The 26,713-nt window shown below is 48.3% G+C and overlaps 1 protein-coding gene across 1 annotated transcript in view; it reads right to left on the reverse strand.

The window, feature by feature from the left end:
* Positions 1 to 5,508: 5,508 nt before the first annotated feature.
* Positions 5,509 to 26,713, reverse strand: part of matn4 (matrilin 4) — a 103,416-nt gene continuing 82,211 nt past the window's right edge. The window contains exons 8-14 of the mRNA XM_086005843.1: positions 25,694 to 25,816; positions 23,214 to 23,336; positions 20,702 to 20,824; positions 17,632 to 18,045; positions 14,298 to 14,450; positions 12,315 to 12,419; positions 5,509 to 8,459 (exon numbers count right to left, since the gene is read on the reverse strand). Coding sequence (XP_085861969.1) covers positions 8,404 to 8,459; positions 12,315 to 12,419; positions 14,298 to 14,450; positions 17,632 to 18,045; positions 20,702 to 20,824; positions 23,214 to 23,336; positions 25,694 to 25,816 — 1,097 coding nt within the window. The 3' untranslated portion in view covers positions 5,509 to 8,403. The remainder of the gene's footprint in view (positions 8,460 to 12,314; positions 12,420 to 14,297; positions 14,451 to 17,631; positions 18,046 to 20,701; positions 20,825 to 23,213; positions 23,337 to 25,693; positions 25,817 to 26,713) is intronic.

A 26,713-nucleotide genomic window follows, 5' to 3' on the forward strand; every position in this document is an offset into this window, starting at 1 on the left:
CCCGGTGTCCCGACCAACAACGTTTCTGCTAAACTGTGCAGCCGTGCAGTGGCCTGGAGGTCTCACGCTGGCTGCTCACCAGCTTTACAATGGAAATAACTGCGCAGACAGTTAAAGGGCCTGTGCACCTAAAAAAAAAAATTACAGGGAACATTGCTGGCCAATATCTCTCTCAACCAGCATCACACAAAAAACATGATCACATTGCTGTTTGTGGGAGCTTGCTGTGCGCAAATTGGCTGCTGTGTTGCCTACATTACAACAGTGACCTTTGTCTTACGGATGTTTAGTGTAAAGCCCATGTTCTTGTACGCTTCGGTGAAGGTGTTGACGATGGTTTGGAGTTTGACCTCCGAGTGAGCGCAGACACAAGCGTCGTCTGCACACTGTAATTCGATGACAGAGGATGGGACGACCTTGAAAAAGTGTAACATCCCCACTGACACCTGGGAATCCCTGGCCCAAGACCGCACAAAGCGGAGGAGAAGCATCCGGGAAGGCGCCGAACATCTCGAGTCTCTTCGCCGGGAGCAAGCGGAAGCCAAGCGCAGGCAGCACAAGGAGCGCATGTCAACCCAAGCACCCCACCCACCCGCCCCTTCAAACACTGTCTGCCCCACCTGTGACAGAGACTGTAGGTCCCGCATTGGACTCATCAGTCACCTGAGAACTCATTTCTAGTGTGGAAGCAAGTCATCCTCGGTTCCGAGGGACTGCCTAAGAAGAAGAAGAAGACAACAGTGACTACATTTTAAAAAAAGAACTTAATTGGCTGTAAAGCGCTTTGGGACGTCCTGAGGTTGTGAAAGGCGCTATAGAAATGCAAGTTCTTTCTTTCATTTTCACATGAAGAGAGGGGAAAGAAAGCTATAGACGCAATATTTCTATTTTAGTAGGGCCATTTCATTGGAAACTGTCCAATGGATTTCTACTGCCTCTGTTTGTTGGACAGCAAGTAAATGAAAGAGAACAGCTCTGAATTCCAGTTCAGCAAACATTTCGTGACCAGGAAAGCTGCAAAATGGAGGATTAGAAACACAGTCTGCGTAGGGCCATGGTGTAGGTAAGGGCTACAATGACCCCAGGATGTATTGGGATGAGCCACTCACCTTCTGACCCCTCAAAGTCTCGCCACCATCGGCAAGGCTCAAGTTAGGAGCGTAATGAAATACTCCTCACTCACCTGGACGGGTGAAGCTGCATCAACACTCAAGAAGCTTGATACCATCCAAGATAGCGCAGCCCACTTGATTATCTCCCCTGCCACTGGACTCAATATCCATCCCCTCCACTACCAGTGCACTGTGACTGGAGTATGTATAACCTACAGGATGCACAGCAACAACTCATCAATGTTACTTCGGCAGAACCTCCCTCCCTTCTGACCTCTACCATTGAGAAGGACAAGAGCAGCGATGTCATCGGAATGACAGCACCTCCAAACCATCCCAAGACTTGTTCCTCCATCGTCGCCGGGTTAAAGTCCCTGGACTTCCCTATCTAGCAGCATCATCAGTGCATCATCACTACAAGAGCTGCAGCAGTTCAAGGGGAAGGCTCACCACCGCCTTCTCAGAGCAACTAGGGGTGGGCAATACACAGAAACAGGCCATCCGGCCTAACCAGTCCGTATTGGCATTCACCCTCCAAATGAGCAAATATTTCTCATAAATGCAGGATGTCAACGTTACCCATACCCTGAGAACACATTTAAAAATCCCACCGACATCTGATAAATAATCAGTTGGGTCAAATGTAAGATGGCAGTGAAAGAAAGAAAGAACTATAGTGTCTTTCACCACCGCAGGACGTCCCAAAGTGCTTTACAGCCCATGAAGTACTTTTGAAGTGTTGTCGCTGTTGTAATGGAGGAAGGTGGACTGCAGGCCTGCAAAAAGCTGCTCAATAATTCTTTTCTGACCAAGTTCAATCCCACAGATAGTTCAGAGTGAGGGGGTCATCCAAAACTTTCTCTAAACCAAGAGCACTGTAGACTTGTGGCTTGCGGCCAAATGGACCGTTCTGTTTACGCAAGAAATTTCTTTCTCGGGAGCCTTAAATTCCTGGAGACATTGCTGTTCAACACAAAGGCTTGCCGAATCCCGTACACTTGCAAACTGCAGGGTTTGATAAGACCTCTTCTTCTTCTTAGGCAGTCCCTCGGAACCGAGGATGACTTGCTTCCACATTAAAAATGAGTTCTCAGGTGACTGATGAGTCCAATGCGGGACCTACAGCCTCTGTCACAGGTGGGGCAGACGGTGGTTGAAGGGGCGGGTGGGTGGGGTGCTTGGGTTGACGTGCGCTCCTTGCGCTGCCTGCGCTTGGCTTCCACTTGCTCCTGGCGAAAAGACTCGAGGTGTTCGGCGCCTTCCCGGATGCTTCTCCTCCACTTTGTGCGGTCTTGGGCCAGGGATTCCCAGGTGTCGGTGGGGATGTTACACTTTTTCAAGGAGGCTTTGAGGGTGTCCTTGAAGCGTTTCCTCTGCCCACCTGGGGCTCTCTTGCGTGCCGGAGCTCCGAGTAGTGCGCTTGTTTTGGGAATCTCATATCAGGCATGCGGACAATGTGACCCGTCCATCGGAGCTGATTGAGCTTTGATAAGATTGAAGCTTTGATAAGACCTACATTACAACAGTGACCACACTTCACAAAGTGCTTCATTGGCTGTGAAACGCTTTTAGGACCTCCTGAGTTTGTGAAAGGCGCTATATAAATGCAAGTCACAATGAAATAAAGTTTGTTCCTCTAATAATCATTAATCACTAATCTTCGTTAATAAGTTATGAATTTTTTGAGGCATATCGTTAACATGTTTTTACCGAATTCCGTAACCTGAAAATGGGATGAAAATCTGCTCACCCAGTTTATATATGAAATACCAGTCAAAGCTGGGACCCATTAGTGTGTGTTAGAGCATCCTTCAGCTTCTGACTCAGTTACACTAAGATAAAATCCTTTCTGATTATATATGGGGGGGGGGGGGAGGGAAGGAGGAGCGAGAGGAACAGTTATGTTATTAATTATAGCTATACGGTATATATATATATATTTTTTAAATCCCTGCGGAATTTAACTTCAAATAAAATGGAGTCAGAAAAAAAGGAGAGCTATGAAGGTACCATTTTGGACAGTTTGGATGCTGCAGCAGGTTATTAATCACTGCCCTTTAACCCCTGGGAGTTCTCCCCAGTGTCCTGGCCAATATTTATCCCTCATCCAACACACCAAAAACAGATTACCTGGTCATTGTCACATTGCTGTTTGTGGGAGCTTGCTGTGCGCAAATTGGCTGCCGCGTTTCCTACATTACAACAGCGACTACACTTCAAAAGTACTTCATTGGCTGTAAAATGCTTTGGGATGCCCAGTGGTCGTGAAAGGCGCTATAGAAATGCAAGTCTCTCTTTCTTTCTGGGACCTTGATTCAGAGCCAACCCAAGCTAATGTGATGAAGTCTTCTTTATCTGCTAGTCAAACATGAAATGAACTTCGCCAATCTTAACCAGCTCGGCACCCCATCCACTGGCTTAAACATCCACTCCCTCCACCATAGGCGCACCATGGCTGCAGTGTGTACTACCTACAGGTTGAGCTGCAGCACCGCCCAAACCCACGACCTCCACCGCCTAGAAAGACCAGGGCAGCACCATCACCTCCAAGTCACACACCAAATCCCGACTTGGACATAGATCGCCGTTCCTTCATCGTCGCTGGGTCAAAAACCTGCAACTCCCCACCTTGCAGCACTGGGGGAGCGCCTGCACCACACAGAGTGCAGCGGTTCAAGAAGGTGGTTCACCACCACCTTCTGGAGAGCAACAAGGGATGGGCAATAAATGCCAACCTTGCTGGTGAATGTGTTAAAAAAAAAGTCCCCTAATAGGTATGGGCTCATAGCATAAACCTATCGTTAAATTGGCAATCTCATTCAGAGGTGACAGGAAGGGTTGGGGTCGGAACTGGAAAAGTCAGACTGGCACCTTACTGAGGTTGAGGCACATTGCTGGGACACAGAAGAGAGGGTTTTACTACCTGTACTAAAATTCACCTGGGACTGCTTGACGCTGAGACTGGGTGTCAAAAAGTGAAAGATGTTTAGATTTCCCCTCTTGGGTTTACCTATATTTGATTTTAACCTGCTTCACAATGGAGAGAATGAAGCTCCCTGTCGCTGGGACTTGTTGTCTGAATCACCACTCGTCTTAATTAGATGAAGCGCCCTTCAAATTAATTTGAAGTCAGTTCATTCAAGTAACTGATAATTCAAATTTGATTTTTGCAAAAAATGACTTGGAATTATATGGGTTTATCTGTCAGCAAAAAAATGGAAAAGAAAGAAATGGTTATATAAAATATGTATGTATTATATATATTGTGTTTGTGTATTTACACATGCACTGATAAATTAATGTCATATCTATGTATAACATTTCTGCTCATAAATAAAATAATTAAAATTGTTTTTTTTTAAAACAGAAGTGCCCAATTCTATTGGATGTTCTTTGATTTTTGGTATTTTGTTCTCAATCTTTCTCCCCTCCTTTCCTGGAGGTGCTGACAGGCTGGGCTCGAGATCCAGAACTGCTGGCTGCTTGCCGTTCCTCGACGGAGTGGATATTGTTCACATTAGAGTCCAGGCGGGCGATGAACCATGGGGGGCATCACAGCTGAGCCCAATTCTGTCATTGTCCAAGGTCCACAAATGTAGGTGTGTGCACACACTCCTACACACTAACACACACTCTCCAACAGAGACACGACACGTTCGCCCACACACAGACACACTCACGCACAGTCACTCACACTAACACACTCACACACACTAACACACAAACTAACACAATCACACACACACACTCACTCATACACACACACATATACACACACTAACACACACTCCAACAGAGACACTCACACAGACACATTCGCACACACTCTCACAAAGACACTCTCACAGGCACTTACAGACACACATACACACACTCACTCATACACACACACATATACACACACTCACACACTCCAACAGAGACACTCACAGACACATTTGCACACACACACACACACTCGCATACACACTCTCACAAAGACACTCTCACACAGACACACAGACAGACACACACAGACACACACACACTCGCATACACACTCTCACAAAGACACTCTCACACAGATATACACTTACAGACACATACACACACTAACATACACAAGCACACACTCACATACACAAACTGTGGCTGACGTTTTCTTCTATCCTGGCCTGTAGACACTGAAGCCAGTTGTAAATCCCCAGCTGCTGTCCCTGGTTGAGATCAGCAGAGACTGGGGATCAAACCTGGGGCCGACCAGGTCCGACTGCTTCGGTGCTTGTCACCCACGGAGCGAGGGAGGACCTCTTCGAAAACGATGCTCCATGTGGGAAAAAAACACGATTGGATTCAAATGGTTTATGAAAAATGACTCACAGTGTGAACCCGAGCAGATAACCAAGGAGATGGCCAATGGGATAAAACATCTCGTTATGTTTATTGCACATGTTTTTATTTAATGAAATAAATTGACTTTATTAATAAAAAAAAAAGTTATAGTAAGCCCCATCATAGATTTGTGTGTTTTTCTTTTATTTCTGTCACAGGATCTTGTCGTCCATCTTGTATTGCACTGCACGGGGGAGGGTGTGGGGGTCATTTCAACGTGGAGCCATGGTGTAGAATGGCTGGTATTCAATGGGCTGTCCATTATACGGCCCTTCCGCTTTTCCCGTCTGAGGGCGTCAATGGGAAGCAGAATCGGGCGCAGTGCATAATGGGCAGGCAATTCGATATCGGCCATTTTAGACCATCGGCCAATGTTAAAATAAACCCCCTCCGCCCCCCCTCTATATCAATCGCACGCACACATTGTAAAATGGAGGCTATGTGTCTGCCTGAAACCAACGATAAAAGCAGAAAATGCGCAGCCGGCCTGTCAACTATCCTGAGAAAAGGGAGCTGGCCCGTGTTTCAGACAGAGACCCTTCATCACACTAGTGGCCCGTATATTCCGATCCCTACGGGTGGGTACGTGCTGTGTACACACCCGTAGGGACATCGGAATTGCCGGTTTCAGGCATGCACAGCGCACGTCAAGAATGCTCTTGACAGATCGGACGCCTGCCCTGGAGAAGGGCCTCTGCGGGGGGGAGAGTTCCGCTTTCTGCAGAACTTCCACCCACTGAAAACCCTTAGAAATCTTACGCCTGGTAAAAGTAGCGCAAGGCCTGCTTTTACCAGCATAAGAGTTTAAAAAACTTAAAAAAAAACAATTTTTCCACTCATTTATAATTAAAAAATACTTTAAAAAAAGGTAAGTTTATTTTTAGCCCTGTAAAAAACTTTAATTACTTTTTTCAAAAAATTAAATTTTTGTTTAAAATATTAAATTTAATGTAATTTTAACTCATTTCAAAAACTTGATTTAAAAAAAATGTATTTAATGTTTTAGTGTCTTTTTTCAGTGATCCCTATTCATATATTTGATGGGTCTATCTGGAAGGGAGATTCCCTTGTACTATTGGCTCCCCATGGCCCACGCGATCCCAGGGACGCTTGCGAATTGCCTGCGCCCCTGGGATATGCGGGCCCTGCACATTTCGACTGTGGAGAGGCCCCAGGAGCTGAAATGGCCGGACCTCGGGAGCCCTCTGGTAAGGGCGTAGATTTTTTTTCCGAATGCACGCAGGAAGCCTCCGATTGGAAAATACGGGCCACTGAGTTTTTGCTGGGATACAGCCGCTGTGTAAATGCAGGTTGTTGGTGTGGTTGAATTAAGAGGGAGCTGGACCGGTTCCTGACTGGGGCAGAGATGCCATCATACAGATGGCAAGTGTCTCCATAGAGAACTCTTGGTCCACGTGATCTCCATGGACTGGCTTCCATCGGCTGAGTGGGGCGGGGGTGGGGGGGAGGTGTAGAGGAATTACTTTCTTCCTTATTGGCCCTGGTTTTTTTTTCTCTGATCATATTGCCTCTCACAGCAGATTACATGGCTGCGGGGCGGCATGGGGAAGCGAGGGATGAAGTGTCCAGACACAGTAATGGCCCAGAAATTCGGGTCCCCGCGGGTGAGTACGCGCTGGGTACTCACCCGCAGGCCCAACAGAAGTGCCGGTTTCTTGCATGCACTGCGCATGCGCGGGAAACCGGAACTTCCGTTCCCTTAAAGGAAGGGGTTCAGAGGTGGAACGCGTGCGCCGGAGAAGCAGCGTGTGCGCATTGAACATGCGTTTTTTTCCCAGGTTTCTCCGGGAGGGTAAGTCTCCAGGAGTAACACATGTAAAAAGCTGGCGCAAGACCAGCTTTTAACAATGTAAGTGGTGAATTAATTAAAATTAAAACATTTTTTCCACAGGTTTATTCATTTTAAACACTTTAAAGAAAGGTAAGTTTATTTTTTAGCCCCGTTAGAAAATGTAATTAATCTTTTCAAAAATTTAAATTATTGTTTAAAATAGTTATTTTATGCAATTTATAGTTATTTTAAAAATGTGATTTAAAAAAAAATTATTTGAAGATTTAGTGATGTTTTGGGGCTTATAGTATTTATAGGTTTGACTGCTCTTCCTGTCAAACTTATGAATGAAGCATTCCCTGCTACCATTGGCTCTCCATGGCCCACGTGACCCCAGGGGACACATCGAACTAACTGCGCCCCGGGATACGCAAGCACTGCACGCTGGCAGTTGGAGGAGGCCCAGGATTGGAATCCCACGCGGGCCCACAGCTCAATGGCCGGCGCGCTAGGTAAATGCAGATCGGGGGCTTGCACCCACGGGAAGCCTCCGACCCGAATTTCTGGGCTAATGCTCCAGCCATCAAGATGTGGGGCGGTCTTGGTCTTTTCCTACCCTCCCCCCCCTCAATTTTGTTCATACGCGATCAATTCCCTTTCAGAAGCCGACGGCGCCTGCTGCGCATTTTCGGTTTTTATTTCACTTTCCCGGCCATTCTTTTACTCTTCATCTCCTTTTTAAAATAAGCCTATGGGCCAACACCCCATTAAACTATTCTTCTTACCCTGTCTCGCTGGTTCTCTGGTGTCCAGACAGACCCGACACAGTTTCATCATTTTTTTTCCCTTTGAATAATGTGCAGTTTTACACGTCTACGTTTTAAACAAAAATAACGACAGCTCTTACTGCATGCACGAGTGTGATATAAAAAAGAGGAAAGATATACATCTTGTAAAAATGGTCCTTAACTGTTAAATAGTTCAAAGCAGTGGAAAATGCATCCTAAATGAATATTTTCTTTTACACCCAGTAAATGAGACAATAACACAAAAAGCTAAAATAAACTTTAGCGATGTAGAAACACGCCTGATGGCAATGACTGTGGCGATTTTTTTTTACATTTTATTTCACTGGTTTGGCAGCCTGTTTTCCAAATCTTCCAGCTTCACTGTCATCTGGGCCAGTGTTCGAGGTCAAGGAAGTTTCGGAGTTGTGGTCAGCAGGAAGATTCAATTATAACCACTGACAATGCTGGAATAACAGTATTTCCAGCACAGAAACAAGGCCATTCGGCCCAACTGGTCCATGCCGGTGTTTATGCTCCACACCAGCCTCCTTCCACCTGTATCTAACCGCATCAACAATCCCTCTATTCCTTTCTCCCTCATGTGTTTATCCAGCTTCCCCTTAAATGCATCTATACTATTCGCCTCAACCACTCCCTGTGGTAGCGAGTTCCACATTCTCACCACTCTCTGGGTAAAGAGGTTTCTCCTCAATTCCCTATTGGATTTATTAGTGACTATCTTATAATTATGGCCCCTAGTTCCAGTCTCCCCCATAAGTGGAAACATTTTCTCTACGTCTCCCCTTTCATAATTTTAAAGACTTCTATCAGGGACCTTGGTGTGCATGTACATAGATCCCTGAAGGCAGCAGAACAGGTGGATAAGGTGGTTAAAAAGGCATATGGGGTACTTGCCTTCATTAGCCGAGGCATAGAATATAAGAGCAGGGAGGTTATGATGGAGCTGTACAAAACGCTAGTTAGGCCACAGCTGGAGTACTGTGTGCAGTTCTGGTCGCCACACTATAGGAAGGATGTGATTGCATTGGAGAGGGTGCAGAGGAGATTCACCAGGATGTTGCCTGGGCTGGAGCGCTTCAGCTATGAAGAGAGACTGGACAGGCTGGAGTTGTTTTCCTTGGAGCAGAGAAGGCTGAGGGGGGACCTGATTGAGGTGTACAAAATTATGAGGGGCATAGATAGGGTAGATAGAAAGGAACTTTTCCCCTTAGTAGAGGGGTCAATAACCAGGGGGCATAGTTTCAAGGTAAGGGGCAGGAGGTTTGGAGGGGATTTGAGGAAAAACTTTTTCACCCAGAGGGTGGTTGGAATCTGGAACTCACTGCCTGAAAGGGTGGTAGAGGCAGGAACCCTCACAACATTCAAGAAGCATTTAGATGAGCACTTGAAACTCCATAGCATACAAGGCTACGGACCAAGTGCTGGAAAATGGGATTAGAATAGACAGGGCTTGATGGCCGGCGCGGACACGATGGGCCGAAGGGCCTCTTTCGGTGCTGTATAACTCTATGGGGGAAAAATTCAGTTGTTTGCGCCTCCCGTTAGCGCCTTAAGAGGGCGCTAATGGGACGCAAAGCAACTAGCGCCCGGGCGCGGCGATGTTTGCGCCACTCGCGAAATTAACTAGACATTTTGCGGCGGTGCTAAACACTACCGCCATGATCTCCTGCGCCCGCAGATCGTGACGTCAGTCGAGTGCGCAACGCCCTGGTAGCGCCACAGACCGGATATTGAGTGGCGCCCCCTGCCTTACCGCCTGCCGCTAGCAACGACAGGTTGAGGGGAGCGTTTTGCAGTCAGAAAGGGACTGGGGGAGCGCTATTTAAAGGCGGCCGCTTCCTGCCTTTTTTTGTTGGTGACATTTGTGCACCATGCATTCTGAGAGAGAGAGAGAGAGAGAGAGAGAGAGAGACTTCTGGAGAGATTCAACGCTGTGTGAAGGAGTTTTGGGTACTGAACAGCACTTTGCAGGTTTATTTTGATATGCACTTCCTTGCTTCGCCCGCGCTCTGTGGTAACGCCTCGCTGCTCGGACTTTGCGCCTTAAGACCGGTGTGAAGCGCCTGATTTAGTGCTCCAATCACCTCCAGGGGCGATAAAAGCCAAGTTTGCCGTCGGAGGTGATAATTAGCGCCAGGCGCTAAACTTTGCGCCCGGCCGATAATGGCGCCCCAAACGGGGCGATACCGAATTTTTCCCCGTATGACTCTATGACGATGACTCTAAGTCACCTCTCAGTCTTCCCTTTGCTTGAGGAAAGAGTCCCAGCCTGTCCAGTCCTTCCTGAAAGTTGCACCCCCTCAGTTCGGGTGGCCATCCATGCCAAACCCCTTCTCCACTGCCTCTATATCCATTCTGGATATGAAATTACACGGTTGTTGGCATTGTGGTAGGACAACATTTCAGGAGGGGACCTTATAACTGATCAGAGATCTGTACCTAAAACATTGAGGCCTAGAAATTCAGTTGGCTGCGCCAGCCGTTAACGCCTTAGGAGGAGCAGATCTCGAGCGTTAGGCGCTTAGCGCCCGGGCGCAGCGCGATCTGCGCCTCGCCCCAACTTCAGTAGACATTTAGCGCTGGCGCAAAGTCTTTGCGCGCGCTCAGCTGCGCGCGCAGATCATGACGTCATTTCGTCGTGCAACGCCCTTTGTGCGTCCGGAACCGGAACTTCACTCGCACCGCCCCATTGTGCGCCTGGCGGCCCGAACGACTGTGAAGTGGAACGGTACACAAGGAGGAGGAGGGAGGAGGAGGAGTTGTTGTTGTTGTGCCGGTACCACATAACAAACTGATGGAGAGAAGCCCTCCCCAACAACACAAATACAGCAGTCTCGGCCTTTCAAAAAACCAAATCCACCCTCCCCCTTTAAGAGCTCACCGGAGCCAGAGTGTCTGCCGTCAATCAGCAGCTCGCCGCACCTGCCCTGCGCCCACCTTCCGGTGTTAGCGCCCGGGCCCCCGGCTTAGCGCCTAAAGAGAGCCGTGCATCGCCAGTTTTAGCGCTCGAGCAAACTCTTAGGGCGAAGCTAATGAATATCGGCGAAGTGGCCTTGAATTTGCGCCGGGTGCAAACTTTAGCGGCCGCCCGACTTCACCGCCCCAAAAGTGGCTATAATGAATTTCTAGGCCTGAGTCTCTGGTCTCTTTTTGTTCCAAATACTGACTGACTTTCTACTTATTTTTGTTTTAACTTCATAATATTTAACATTTGCTGCTTATTTAAAAAAAAAAATCTCAAGTACAACTACACGTGAACACAAAAATTATTACCAGGCAGCCTACAATTTATCAGGTAGGGTAGCACAGTGGTTCTGTTACTGGACCTAGCAATCCAGAGGCCTGGACTAATGATCTGGAGACAGGAGTTCAAAACCCACCACAGGTAGCTGGGGAATTTAAATTCAGTGAATTAAATAAATCTGGAATTGAAAACTAGTATCAGTAATGGTGACCATGAAACTACCGGATTGTTGTAAAAACGCAGTCTGGCCTATATGTGACTCCAGACCCACAGCAATGTGGTTGACTCTTAACTGCCCTCTGCGGTTCAAGAAGGCGGCTCACCACCACCTTCTCAAGGGCAATTAGGGATGGGCAATAAATGCCAGCCTTGCCAATGACGCCCACATCCCATGAACGAATAAAATAAATTTCGGCTTCTGCTCATTGTCTTCTAATAGGTTATAATCCTTCTCTCACCTGCAACCTTTCTTGGCTTTTACATTGTGTTGATATTGACAAGGTCATTATTCCTCTGCACTTTCATTTGGGTTTCTCCTAAGCTTCATCATCTTACACATGGTCTTCTCTGTATCCTCATTGTGTTGAAATCAAGACTCATCGCTCCATGTCATACTCTACTTCCTTCATACCTGGGGAGCTCCAAACCATGGAACTCTCGGCTCTTCTTTCAGTCTACAGGCATTTAAAACCCAACATGTGCCAACATCTAATCAACCCTTTTTGAAGACGTTCATCTCTCCTCCTACACTTTCAATCTTGCTTGCGTCCTGCACCAAGGGATCTTCACCGAGGCATCGCGATAATAAAACACAAAATAGCAAGTGAGTGTGAGTAATCTGTGTCTCAACTAAATACCCTACATCTAAACTTTACTGCTTTTCTGTACTTCACTTGCTTGCCCAGATGCTACTCCATACGTGACTGCAACAGCAGGAATCACACAGCAACACACCCTCCGTGTTCACTCCATCCGTAAAAGGATATGTTTTTGAGAGAAACCTTCTAACAGCGACAGTGTGTCCTGCTGGAATGCGACAAGGGTTTCACATGCACATGGGTCTTTAATCGTCTCCTGCCCAGTAGCTTCCTCTGAAAGAAAGAAAGACTTGTATTTATATAGCGCCTTTCACAAGCCCAGGACGCCTCAAAGCGAATTTGCGCACAGCAAGCTCCCACAAACAGCAATGAGATAATGACCGGATAATCTGTTTTTAGGGATGTTGGGGAGAGATAAATATTGGCCCCAGGACACCAGGGAGAACTCTCCCTGCTCTTCTTCGAAAATAGTGCCCTGGGATCTTTTACGCCCACCTGAGAGGGCAGACGGGGCCTCGGTTTCACGTCTCATCTGAAAGACGTCAACAAAGGCTGAGTCTTAAATCTGTTTTTCCTTTAATTTGTTAAATTGAGTTAAGCTTTTTCTGGTTTAGAACATAAGAAATAGGAGCAGGAGTAGGCCAATCGGCCCCTCGAGCCTGCTCCACCATTCAATAAGATCATGGCTGATCTGATCCTAACCGCCAATCTACCATCACAGAACCATCTCCTGAATCTAACAGAATTAGACACACGAAATAGGAGCAGGATCAGGCTACACGGCCCCTGGGCCCGCTCCGCTACCCACAGGGCCATGTCCGATCCGAACCTAGACTCATGTCCAAATTCCTGCCCGCTCCCCGTAACCCTTAATTCCCTTTACTTCTAGGAAACTGTCTATTTCTGTTTTAAATTTATGTAATGATGTAGCTTCTACAGCTTTTTGGGGCAGCATATTCCATGGACCTACCACCCTCTGAGTGAAGTAGTTCCTCCTCATCTCAGTTTTGAAAAAGCAGCCCCTTATTCTAAGACTATGCCCCCTAGTTCTAGTTTCACCCATCATCGGGAACATCCTCCCCGCATCCACCCGATCCAACCCCTTCACAATCTTATATGTTTCAATAAGATCGCCTCTCATTCTTCTGAACTCCAATGAGTAGAGTCCCAATCTACTCAACCTCTCCTCATATGTCCATCCCCTCATCCCCGGGATTAACCGAGTGAACCTTCTTTGTACTGACTCGAGAGCAATATGTCTTTTCTTAAGTATGGACACCAAAACTGTACGCAGTATTCCAGGTGCGGTCTCACCAATACCTTGTACAACTGAAGCAATACCTCCCTGTTTTTATATTCTATCCCCCTAGCAATGAAAGTTTTGGGGCATGAGCCTGGGGATGAATAACTCAGACAAGGCCAAGAGCTGAGCTAAACTTGGATATATACATCAACAGGAAAAAGATTTGCAGGGCTCTGGGGAAAGAGCAGGGGGGAGCGGGACTAATTGGAGAGCTCTTTCAAAGAGCCGGCACAGGCACGATGGGCCGAATGGCCTCCTTCTGTGCTGTAAGATTCTACGATCGAAATCTTCCCCCTTACTGAACCGAGCTCACGGGCCGGGGATTTCCTCAGAGCTGCTCCAGTTCTGCCACTGTAACTTTACCGGAAGTGCAACGTAAAAGCCCATCTCTGCCGTACTCCCGGCGCAGTTACGGTGGTGGAGCAGGACTAACTCGAGGGAAATTCCCGGCTGTTGTTGGTGTGTCCAGAGACACAGCGTGAAGGGGGGAGGGGGAGAGAAAGAATAAAGAAAGGGAGAGAAGAAGAGAAGGAAAGGGAAGGAGACAGAAGGAGCACAGGGCTGATAGTTTAGTGACAGCCTATTTAAAATTCAGTTAAGGTTCAGCAATTAACAAAAAGAAAAAGAAAACAAAAGGTGGTTCAAGCATTTTCTTTCCTAACACTTTAACCTTGATATATACGAAAATGGAACGCACGAAAGTGACGGGCAGAAAAGGACCAGCTGGTCCATCAAGCCTGCCCCACACTCCTGATTCAAAGATATGTCAAAGATTATATCACAAAGATCTAACGCTTCAGTCGTTTTGAGCCCAGTTATTGAGTCTAACCGATCCATCCGACACTTACCCTCGCAGATGTTGAGTTTCAGGTTTTCAGCAATTTGATCGATGGCGCTGAAGTCTGATGCGTAGAAGAAGTGTTGATCCACTGGTTCCGAGGCAATTTCGCGCAGTTCGTCCTCCACCGCCTTGCCAACACCAACAGCGTACATGGTGATACCTGCAAGAATGGGCAGCAAAAGTGAATAGGGTCATTCGTTAAACACAGGCAAAGAGACTGGAGCAACAAACATCCCAACTACTGGGAGAGAGCGTGTGTGTGCGCGTGTGTGCCTCTGTGTGTGTGTGTATGTCTGTGTGTGTGTGTGTGTCCGTATGTGTGTGTGTGTCCGTATGTGTGTGTCTGTCTGTGTGTGTGTGTATGTCTGTGTGTGTGTGTGTGTGTGTGTGTGTGTGTGCGTGTGTGTATGTCTGTGTGCGTGTGCGTGTGTGTCTGCGTGTGTATGTCTGTGTGTGTGTGTGTGCGTGTGTATGTCTGTGTGTTTGTGTGTGTGTGACTGTGTGTCTGTGTGAGTGTGAGTGTGAGTGTGTGTGTGTGTGTGTGTGTGTGTGAGAGAGTGCGAGAGTGCGAGTGTGAGTGTGTATGTGTGTCTGTGTGAGTGTGTGTGCATGTGCCTATGCTCATCCAAAACTCTGCTGCCCGTATTCTATCCCGCACCAATTCCCATCACCTCTGTGCTCGTTGACCTACATTGGCTCCCGGTTAAGCAACGCCTCGATTTTAAAATTCTCATTCTTGTTATCAAATCCCTCCATGGCCTCGCCCCTCCCTATCTCTGTAATCTCCTCCAGCCCTACAACCCTCCGAGATCTCTGCGCTCCTCCAATTCGGGCCTTTTGTGCATCCCCTGATTTTAATTGCTCCACCATTACAACAGTGACTACACTCCAAAAGGGCTTAATTGGCTGTAATGCTCTTCGAGACGTCCGGTGATCATGAAAGGCGCTATATAAATGTAAGTCTTTCTTTTTTTTTTAACCATTGGCGGCCGTGCCTTCAGCTGCCTGGGCCCTAAGCTCTGGAATTCCCTCCCTAAACCTCTCCGTCTCGCTACCTCTCCTCCTTTAAGATGCTCCTTTAAACCTACCTCTTTGACCAAGCTTTTGGTCACCTGTCCTAATATCTCCTTACGTGGTTCGGTGTCAAATTTTGTTTGAGAATCGCTCCTGTGAAGCGTATGTGCTTCAATACTGGAAAAGGAAAAATTTGCAGGAAAGAGCAGGGGTGTGGGACTGATTGGCGAGCTCTTTCAGAGAGCTGGCACAGGCATGATGGGCCGAATGGCCCCCTTTGGGCTGTATCACTCTATGATTCTATGACTGGGCCCCAGCTCAGAAGAACAAGCCTTACTGTATCGGTGTTACACTTCCATCGCCCACACCAGCCATCTGGCCGGCCTATGTCAATGGGATTGGCAATTCAGAGGGTAAAAATTCCACTTCCGTGGTCCTGGTGCACACTGGGTACACCATATTCCGCACCGTTAAGCTGCATTATTTTACTTCCCACACCGGCTGGGATTGGACTGACTCATCCCGAAAAAATTCTGCGGGATTGTCACCGAGAAACGGGGCGCCGATAATATAGCGCTATGGAACCATTCCCTGGGTACTCGGGGAAATCTCTCCCGATTTCCCATAAAGCCAGTCCGCCCCGGAGCGACGATGGAATCTCGTGATACGAGCTGCTGGCGGGAAGTGGAATTTTTAACCCTTTGGTGGCAAATTAAGGATAGTTTTTTTTTGTTCTGGGATCCCCACACCCACTATGGAACACCCACTCATTCTACATAGGAGGAGCTATAAGATATGAGGACATTGGAATCTTGATCATTCATGTTCCTATTGTTGACTTTTTGTGTTGGGTGAAGGGGTCAGGGTTCAGGAGGGAAGCCAGCAGTCAGGTCAGAGGTTATTCTAAAAAAAAGAAAGGTCACTTTAAAATTAAACCGGGATGTTCAGCACCTGTCAGTAGCTTAGAAGTTAGACATAAATTGCAGGGATTAACTGCTCCCCTCTGAAGGAAGTCATTGATCTTTCCTTATTGTCATGTGTTGGGCAATCCTTCTCCCACCTCCTGAGTCTCCAGCTCTCTATTACACACTTCAGCTCTGCTCCAGGTATTCACTCAGGTTCAGCGATCCCAGCTGTAAGTGTCGGCTGTGGTTCAGTGGGTAGCATTCTCTCGCTCTCCGAGTCAGAAGGTCGTGGGTTCAGAGACCCCCTCCAGAGACTTGTACAATTGGCCATTGGGTTTTTTATCTGGTTGTTCGCCTCTCCCGGGAGTTCACATGGGTTCGGGTGGGATGGAGCGCGATAGAAGATTTGAAGTTAGGATCAGATCAGCCATGATCTTATTGAATGGTGGAGCAGGCTCGAGGGGCCGATTGGCCTACTCCTGCTCCTATTTCTTATGTTCTTATGACCACATCTTGAGTATTGTGTGCAGTTTTGGTCGCCTTATCTGAGGAAGGATGTTCTTGCCATGGAGGGAGTGCAGCGAAGATTCACCAGGCTGATACCTGGGGTGGCAGGAATGACGTATGAGGAGAGATTGGGTCGATTGGGCTTATACTCGCTGGAGTTTAGAAGAATGAGAGGGGATCTCATTGAAACTTATAAAATTCTAACAGGACTAGACAGACTAGATGCAGGAAGGATGTTACCGATGGTCGGGGAGTCCAGAACCAGGGGTCACAGTCTAAGGATAAGGGGTAAGCCATTTAGGACAGAGATGAGGAGGAATTTCTTCACCCAGAGAGTGGTGAACTTGTGGAATTCTCTACCACAGAAGGCAGTTGAGGCCAATTTATTAAATATATTCAAGAAGGAGTTAGATATATTTCTTAAGGCTAAAGGGATCAAGGGATATGGGGAGAAAGCAGGGACAGGGTACTGAACTTGGATGATCAGCCATGATCTCATTGAATGGCGGAGCAGGCTCGAGGGGCCGAATGGCCTACTCCTGCTCCTATCTTCTATGTTTCTATGTTTCTATGACTTGAGCACAAAGTCTAGGCTGACGCTCCCAGTGCAGTACTGAGGGAGTGCTGCACTGTCGGAAGGTGCCGTCTTTCAGATTGAGAGGTTGAATCGAGGGCCTCTCAGGTGGGTGCGAAAGATCCCACAGCGCCATCCCAGACTGGGAGCCAATGTAGGTCTGCGAGCACAAGGGTGATGGGTGAATGGGATTTGGTGCGACTAATGTCCTCAAAGTGCTTGACAGCAGCGTAATCCAACAAAATATAACACCAAGGTACAAAAATAATGAATGGGAGTTTCTAGCTTGCAAACCAGGAATTTTTCCCGACGCCCGCGCACAAGGTTAGGCTGTATTTTACCGGCATCTTTGGATTTTTTGGCCCACTCCGAGATGCTGTCTTGGGAACGCCCGTCCGTGAATACAACGCCCACCCTGGGGAGGCTTTCCGATTCAGGCCTGGCTCCTCCTGCTTCGGTGAAGCTATTCTCCACCATGTGTTTGAGAGCGAGTCCGGTCATGGTGCCTTTCTCCATGTACTCCACCGCACTCACGGCCTTCTTCATGGCCGCAGCGGTTGTGTGCGTGCCCAGTGGAAACTCTGTCCGGACCCGGCTGGAATACTGCACCAGGCCGACCCGAGTGCCCTGGGCGGAGATGTCCAGAGCGTCCACTATGTTGTTCACAAACTTTTTCACCAGTTCAAAGTTCTCAGGCCGGACACTCTTGGATCCGTCAATGACAAAAACCAGGTCGATGTTTGCTTGACTGCATCCTATTAAAAAAAACAAGCGAGTGTGTTAAAATAAAGAAGTGGGGGGGACTCACCCCAATGGCTCGGTGGGTTGACGCGCTGCCCAGTGTGGTCGGACTGTCTTTTCTCAGCGCTAAGTTATTAGATCTCGATTGGGCAAGGGTGTGGACACTATAGATGGCTTCGAGGCCAAGGAGAGGAAAATTCAGCTCCTGCTCTTCATCTTTAGCCAGCAAACCCTGCTGGGAAGTGATATACAGGGGACAGGAAGGTGCACATTTTCTTCTTCACTGCTGAGATGGTAATATGTCAGAGGAGATCAGCTGTCTGTTATAGAACCCGACCGACTTACAGTCATTGTCAGCTGTGGCTCAGTGGCTAGTGCACTCTCTCCTCACTGTCATAACGGTTGTGGATTCAAGCCTCACTCCAGAGACTTGGGCACTAAATCTAGGCTGACGCTCCCCCGTGCAGTGCTGAGGGAGTGCTGCACTGTCAGAGGTGCCGTCTTTCAGATGAGACCATGAAACCGTATGCCTTCTCAGGTGGCTGTAAAAGATTCTGTGGCACTATTGCTAAGAAGAGCAGGGGAGTTATCCCCGGTATCCTGGGGCCAATATCTGTCCCCCAACCAACAGCACTAAAAAAAACAGATTATCTGGCCACTATCTCATTGCTGCTTGTGGGAGCTTGCTGTGCGCAAATTGGTTGCCGTGTTTCCTACATTAAAACAGTGACTACAGTTCAAAAGTATTTCATTGGCTGTAAAGTCCCGAGGTCATGAAAGGTGCTAAAGAAATGCAAGTCTTTCTTTCTTTCAAAGGAATGGGATGATAATTGGGCAGGTTCTATAACGGGCGGGTGATCCGCTCAGCCACATTACCGCCCACCGGGGTGAAGATGAAAATTTAGCCCCATTAAGGCTCGCCTGTGATGCCTCCCATGGTCAGATAGTCTGTTGGCAATGCCCCTGTCAACACATGCAGAGAATGGCCACTTAGGCGCGGTGCCTTTAGTGAGCAAGGGAGACAACAGGGAAGTGACTTAAGAGTGAAACTGTCGTAACCTCTTTCTGGTGAGACTCAGGAATCTGTGCTCAATGAATAATCTGAATGATACTGAAAATCACACTGTCTGCGCAAAAAGTAAGAAAACACAAAGTTGGCCAAATCACGGGCTTCCCTTATTTAACAATGTACAAATACCAGCGATGTGGAGAGACTAGAGAAGTTGACAACGGGTCATTGACCTGAAACTATGGGCTGGATTTTGTCAATGGGGACGTGATGGAGGCGGGACTCCCACTTTTTGGGTTGTAGTCCCGCCTCCATCGACTTGTGGCCAACCCACGCTATTTTCCCTTGATTGACCTTGTTAAGCCCACCCAGCGGGCTCAGCAGGCCAATTAAGGGACACCTGGTTACTGGTGACATCAGCGATTGACATTTCATCTGTCAAGAGCTTTTGACAGATGAAAAATCAGCATTTGACAGCTCTGTGAAGCTGTCAATCACTGACAATCTGTCTTCTAACTTGAGTCCTTCTACTCAGACTCAGTTAGAGAGCTCTCCAGACCAGAAAGCAGAGGCTGCAGCTTTTGACAGTTCAGCGGCCATTCTGCTTTCTGTGCCGGTGAGCTGAGGGATTCCCGAGAACTGAAGGAAGGAAGCCTGCAGGAGAAAGTAAAGGTAAGTAAAACTTATTAAAACACTTTACACTTACCTCACACACTTACTTCTGCACACATGCACCCATCACTCACCTGCACAACGGACATCTCGACCCCTCCAACCCCTTCAGACCGACGGTCCACCTCGCTAACTTGACGTGGTTCGGAGCCATCGGACAGCCCACACTTCAGGGTTAAAAATAGGGATTAGGCAAAAAACTGCCTGTTAACTACCTGTTAACAGGCAGTTAATTGGCACTAATCCCCTTCCCGCCTCGGGGAGGCGGCTCCCAGCACAGGTCGGGTCCCCGCCTCCTGGGACATTGGCACGGAGGCAGGTTGGGGGCGGGATGGGTTCGTGCCCCCCCCCACCCCGATTCTGCAATTTTCCCACCACTCCCGCCTCCAAACCCGCCTCCACGGGGCTTGGAAATTCGAGCCCGTTGACTCTGTTTCTCTCTCCACTGATGCTGCCTGACCCGCTGAGTGTTTCCAGCACTTTCTAAGTTTTATTACTGGAGAAGCTGGGATTGTTCTCCTTAGAGCAGTGAAGGTTAAGGGGAGATTTAATAGAGATGTTCAAAATCATGAAGGGTTTTGATAGAGTAGATCGGGAGAAACGGTTTCCACTGGCAGGAGGGTCGGTAACCAGAGGACACGGATTTAAAACAATTGACAAAAGAACCAGAGGGGAAAATGAGGAGAAACTTTTTTGACGCAGCGAGTTGTTGTGGTCTGGAACGCGCTGCCTGAATGGAAGCAGATTCAATAGTAACTTTCAGAAGGGAATTGGATAAACAGTTGGAAAGGAAAAAGGTGCAGGGCTATGGGGAAAGGGCAGGAGGAGTGGGACTAATTGGAGAGCTCTTTCAATGAGTCGGCACAGGCACGATGGGCCGAATGGTCTCCTGCTGCTCTGTATGTTGCTAGGTTCGCGGTGGTACAATACAGGCAGTGAAAACAGCTGCTAGTGGAGATGGAATAAGTGCCGAGAGGAATATAACTCACTGTTGCAGGTCTTTCCATCCTCGTTGAGTTGCCTTCCCGCAGGACAGATGCAGAAATATGATCCAGGTGTGCTGACACACTCAAATTCACACCCATGTTCCACGGTGTTACACATGTTAACAGCTGCAATGCAAAGACACTGGTCACCTTAAGAAATGAAACATTATCGAGATAGCACTGTTGTGTCAGGAGTCCGATTAGTGTTATGCCCACAAGCACTCATAGGTCGAGCGAAAGGCTTCTATTTAAGCTATAGGGCCTGCAGTTTTAACTGATGATTGGCTCTCTACTTCTTTTATTCCTTCTTCCTGTGGCTCAGTGGGCAGCACCATCGCCTCGGGGTCAGACGATTGTGGTTTCAGGTCTCACTCATGGGACTTGAGCACAAAGATCTAGGTGGACACTCCAGTGCAGTGCTGAGGGTGTGCTGCACTGTCGGAGGTGCCGTCTTTCAGATGAGATGTTAAACCGAGGCCCCGTCTGCCCTCTCAGGTGGATGTAAACAGTCCCGTGGCCACTATTTCGATGAAGAGCAGAGGAGTTCTCCCCAGTGTCCTGGGCCAATATTTATCCTTCAATCAACATCACTAAAAACAGATTATCTGTTTAACGTCTCATCCGAAAGACGGCACCTCCGACAGTGCAGCACTCCCTCAGTACTTGCACTGGAGTGTCCGCCTAGATTTTTGTGCTCGAGTCCCATGAAACAGATTATCTGGTCATTATCACATTGCTGTTTGTGGGAGCTTGCTGTGCGCAAATTGGCTGCTGCGTTTCCCACATTACAACAGTGACTACACTTCAAAAAGTACTTCATTAGCTGTAAAGCGCTTCGAGACGTCTGGTGGTTGTGAAAGGCGCTACATAAATGCAAGTCTTTCTTTCTTTACCCTATTGGAAATTGCCTTGCCTCTGTTTAGGGAGCTCAACATGGGGAAGGTTACTTCTTAAGTGCGATTTTATTTTTTAAGAATTGCTAGAGATTGTCAACACAGGGTATCTTCCGTCTATGTTTACAATGTTCCTACAGACGGTGATTAGAGGAAGTTTACCCCCTTGTGAGAGGGTCGCCAACCCCCCAGGATTGGCCTGGAGTCTCCAGGAATTGAAGATTGATCTTCTGGGAGCAACACCCAGGGGAAAAAAAAGCATAGGGACGTTAGAAAAAATTGTATGTGATTCGTTTTCATTTTCATTGAACGCTTTCGTTTATTAGTTAATAAAAATATTGGAGAAGGGAGAAAAAGGCTGCTTGGCTGATGGTCAAGCATCATCCAATCGTGTAATCAAGAGCCTGTTTGCGATCCAATGGGCGTGGGAAGGCGGGGCATTTAGAAGATGGAGTCGTCGTGCGACCAACGGCGGGTGCGTGGGGGGGCAGGGCGGTCGGAGGCGGGAGGTCATGTGATGAAACCTCCAGGAACGCATCCAACCAGAGTTGGCAACCCTGCCACGTGAGGATCTGCGAGTGAAGACCCATGTTCCGTCACTCTGCAGTGCAGGGTGTTGTAGAGCTCCTGGGAATAGTTTGGGCTGCTCTCAAGCTGTGCCCTCATCAAAATGGACACCACCGGGCAGTGATATCATCAAAAGTGGCCGTTCCCGAGCTGTGCCCTCATCATAATGGACACCGCCGGGCAGTGACATCATCAAAAGTGGCTGCTCCCGGGCTGCGCCCTCATCAAAATGGACACCGCTGGGCAGTGACATCATCAAAAGTGGCTGCTCCCGGGCTGCGCCCTCATCATAATGGACACTGCCGGGCAGTGACATCATCAAAAGTGGCTGCTCCCGGGCTGCGCCCTCATCAAAATGGACACCGCCGGGCAGTGGCATCATCAAAAGTGGCCGCTCCCGGGCTGCGCCCTCATCACAATGGACACCGCCGGGCAGTGACATCATCAAAAGTGGCCGCTCCCGGGCTGTGCCCTCATCACAATGGGCACCGCCGGGCAGTGACATCATCAAAAGAGCACATAATCTGGGCTGACATTCCAAAGTAGTAGTGAGGGAGTGCTGCACTGTTGGGGGTGCCATCTTTCGGATGAAATGTTAAACTGAAGCCCCATCTGCCCTCATAAAAGATCCCAGGGTACTATTTCAAAGATGAGCAGGGGAGTTCTCCCCGGTGTCCTGGGGCCAATGTTCATCCCTCAATCAACATCACTAAAAACAGATGATCTGGTAATTTTTCTGCTTGTGGGACCTTGCTGTACGCATTTTGGCTGCTGCATTTCCCTACATTGCAACAGTGACTACACTTCAAAAGTATTTCATTGGCTGTGAAGGGCTTTGGGACGTTATGAAAGCCACTATATAAATGCAAGGTTCTTTTTTTTCTTCCTTCCAACTACACACCATATACAGAGTCCATCGGCAATGGATTGGAACAGCTCAGAATTAGGCAGGCAGATTCAAAAAAGACCCAAATAAAGCAGGAGAGGTACCTGAGATTTGGAAACGACTTTCACAACCATCAGCGCTACGGATTTACACTCTTGCTTCTGTTTACCTTTACACGTTTTCCCATCATCTTGCAGTTCAAATCCGTCCTGGCACGTGCAGTAGTATCCACTGAGGATGTTCACGCAGTCATGCTGGCAGCTGTGGTTCCCAAACGAACAGTAGTTCACCACTGCAGAGAAAAATCCCACGCACTTTAGCTACAACCAGCCTAATACGCACCCAAGACACGGAGTTAAGTCACAGATCATAGAAACATAGAAGATAGGAGCAGGAGTAGGCCATTCGGCCCCTCGAGCCTGCTCCGCCATTTAATGAGATCATGGCTGATCATCCAAACTCAGTACCCTGTCCCTGATTTCTCCCTATATCCCTTGATCCCTTTAGCCTTAAGAAATATATCCAACTCCTTCTTGAATATATTTAATGAATTGGCTTCAACTGCCCTGTGTGGTAGAGAATTCCACAGGTTCACCACTCTCTGGGTGAAGAAATTCCTCCTCATCTCTGTCCTAAATGGCTTATCCCTTATCCTTAGACTGTGACCCCTGGTTCTGGACTCCCCCGCCATCGGGAACATCCTTCCTGCATCCTTCAGCCATGATCTCATTGAACCGCGGAGGGGGGGGGGGGTGCGGGCAACAGACTGGAGGGGCTGAATGGCCTGCTCCTTGTTCCTGAGTGGGGTCGGAATGGGACCGCTCTACTGAACCAATGTCGACTGGTCTGACAAAAAGAAATTGCATCAACTGGGTCAAAGAACACTCAAAGGCTTTGCAAGGTGTTGCTAGATAGTGAAGTTACTGCGGAGGAACACTTATCCAGGTTGACAGCAAACGGCTTTAGGGAGAAACCTGCATTAAAGGGATCAAGGGGTATGGGGAGAAGGCAGGGACAGGGTGCTGAATTTGGATGATCAGCTATGATCTCATTAAATGGCGGAACAGGCTCGAGGGGCCGAATGGCCTACTCCTGCTCCTATCTTCTATGTTTCTGTGTTTCTCTGCTGTGTTCTTTTGGACCTGTAGTAGGTGTTGGGGGAAGAGAAAGTGAACTGATAACCTCACAGTGCAGTGATTTCACCTCATGGTGCTGTAGGTTGTCCGAATTCAGGTTTGAATTTCCTTGTCCGGCAGTATTCAAATGTGGGTTTAAATGGACCGCTCACTATTTCTCTCCTCTTGTGGAACTGTCTCTCCAACAGCAAGTAGAGGAGTCGTTTATTTTTACTCCCCTCGCCTGGTGTTAACGGGGTAGCGACAGCCTTCAAAATGGGGGTCTGTAGACTTCCCGCCCCGTTAATACTGGCGATGCGGGAGGCTCACTTTTGAACGGGGTCTCCAAAACACCCACCTGCTTCGGGCGATAGACTCCTTTTAATATGGAAATCGGGGTGGGGTTCCTGTGGCGTAAATAGGAACCCCCGGTTGCCCTTTTATGTCGGAACTGGCCCATCAGGTCCGTGAGCAAATGTGGAACCGAAGAGACCTGCCAGAGGTAACTGTCAAAAATAATCTGTGCCGCTGCCGCCCCCACCCTTCGTGATTGTGACCCCCCCCCCAACCCCCGGCCCCCCCGCGACTTAGCTTGCTGGCGGCTGCCCCACCCCTGAGCTTGAGGCCTGTTTGTCGCCCTGCAGCTCGCCTGCTGCAGTCAAATGAGGCCCAGGCCTCAAAATCGAGGTGCGGGGGGGGGGGTGGGGAGGGGGTGAACGGAGGGACTGGGGAGGGGAGGGAGAGACTCGTCATCGCCAGAAGGTGTGGTTGGCCAGTGTGCTGCCCCCCTAGTCTGTCGCCCAAAACTCAAAATCAACCCCAGAGCTTCTGGCGACTGGGCAGGGCACAATTGATGTTGGAATTAGGGCCTAGGCAGCAATTCAAGGCCCTAAACTCAGGAATTCCCTCCGCAAACCTCTCCGCCTCTCTCTCTCTCTCCTCCTTTAAGACGCTCCTTAAAACCTACCTCTTTGACCAAGCTAATATCTCCTTTTGTGGCTCGGTGTGAAATTTTGTCTGATAATCGTTCCTGTGCAGCGCCTTGAGGACGTTTCACCGCGTTAAGGGTGCTATATAAATGCAAGTTGTTGTTGTTGAAGTCATTGAGGAGTCTACAGTCCTTCCGGCATCTGGCCACAGGAAATATAACGGGGTCTAAACAAATGGCAGGCATAGGGAATGCTTCACTCCTGAGCTAAGGGGGTTAAAGACTCCATTGGCAAAACCAACGCCACCCCAGCAGATCTGCCACATTAATGCCCACTGGGTTGAGAGTTCAGCTTCATCAGCTCCTCACTAAGGGTAACAGATCAAACAGTTTGTCACAGTAAGAGTCTCTAGAGGAGAAGGTAGAATCCAGCCCTGCCAATGGATCTCCTGGCCGGGCAACATCAGCAGCGGCCACAGAGAGTCTGATCCATATTGAGCTTCCCTTTCTAGCTCATGAATTAGAATAAACAAAAAGTGAAAAATGGTCGTAGACGAAAAAAAAAAATCACACCTATTAAAGACAAAGGAACAGTCCAATACTCACTGGAGCAGGTCTTCTTGTCCTGGTTGAGGGTGTACCCAGGGTGACAGCGGCACAGGTACGACCCAGGGGTGCTCACACAGATGTGTTCACAGCCATGATCTCCCCTTGCACAGATGTTGATGGCTAGGGAGGAAGAGCATGATTTGATTCGACATTATCACAAAGGGGGCACAGATGAAAGCTCAGAGAACAGTATAGTATACGAGACAATTGTGGGTTCAAGTCCCACTCCAGAGACTTGAGCACAAACTCTAGGCTGACACTTCCCAGTGAGGGAGTGCTGCACTGTCTGGGGCGCCGTCTTTAGGATGAGAAGTTAAAACCGAGGCCCCATCTTCCCTCTTAGGTGGATGTTAAAGATCCCACGGCCAGTATTTCGAAGACGAGTAGGGGAGTTCTCACTGATGCCCTGGCCAATATTTGCCCCTCAATCAACAGATGATCTGGTTATTTATTTCATTGCTGTTTGCGGGATCTTGCTATGCACACATTGGCTGCTGTGTTTCTACATTACAACAGTGAGTACACTTTGCCGATCCATCATCGTTGCTGGGGCAAAATCCTGGAACCCCCTCCCTAACAGCACCGTGGGAGTACCTTCACCACACGGACTGCAGCGGTTCAAGAAGGCGGCTCACCACCACCTTCTCAAGGGCAATTAGGGACAAGCAATAAATGCTGGCCTTGCCAGCGACGCCCAGGTCCCATAAACAAATTTTTAAAAAAATCCAATAGGGAATTCAGGAGAAACTTCTTCACCCAGAGAGCGGTGAGAATGTGGAACTCGCTACCACAGGGAGTGGTTGAGGTGAATAGTATAGATGTATTTAAGGGGAAGCTGGGTAAACACATGAGGGAGAAAGGAATAGAAGGATATGGTGATGGGGTTAGATATAGGTGGAAGGAAGCTGATTGGTTGTAAAGTGCTTTGGGACATCCTGAGGTCATGAAAGGCGCTATATAAATGCAAGTCTTTCTTTTATAGAGTCAAATACTTTCTACGCAAGGGGCGGGGTGGAG

Source organism: Somniosus microcephalus, chromosome 13 (genome assembly GCF_052327205.1).
Source record: "Somniosus microcephalus isolate GS21.2 chromosome 13, FLI_Smic_1.0, whole genome shotgun sequence".
Classification (NCBI taxonomy): domain Eukaryota; kingdom Metazoa; phylum Chordata; class Chondrichthyes; order Squaliformes; family Somniosidae; genus Somniosus; species Somniosus microcephalus.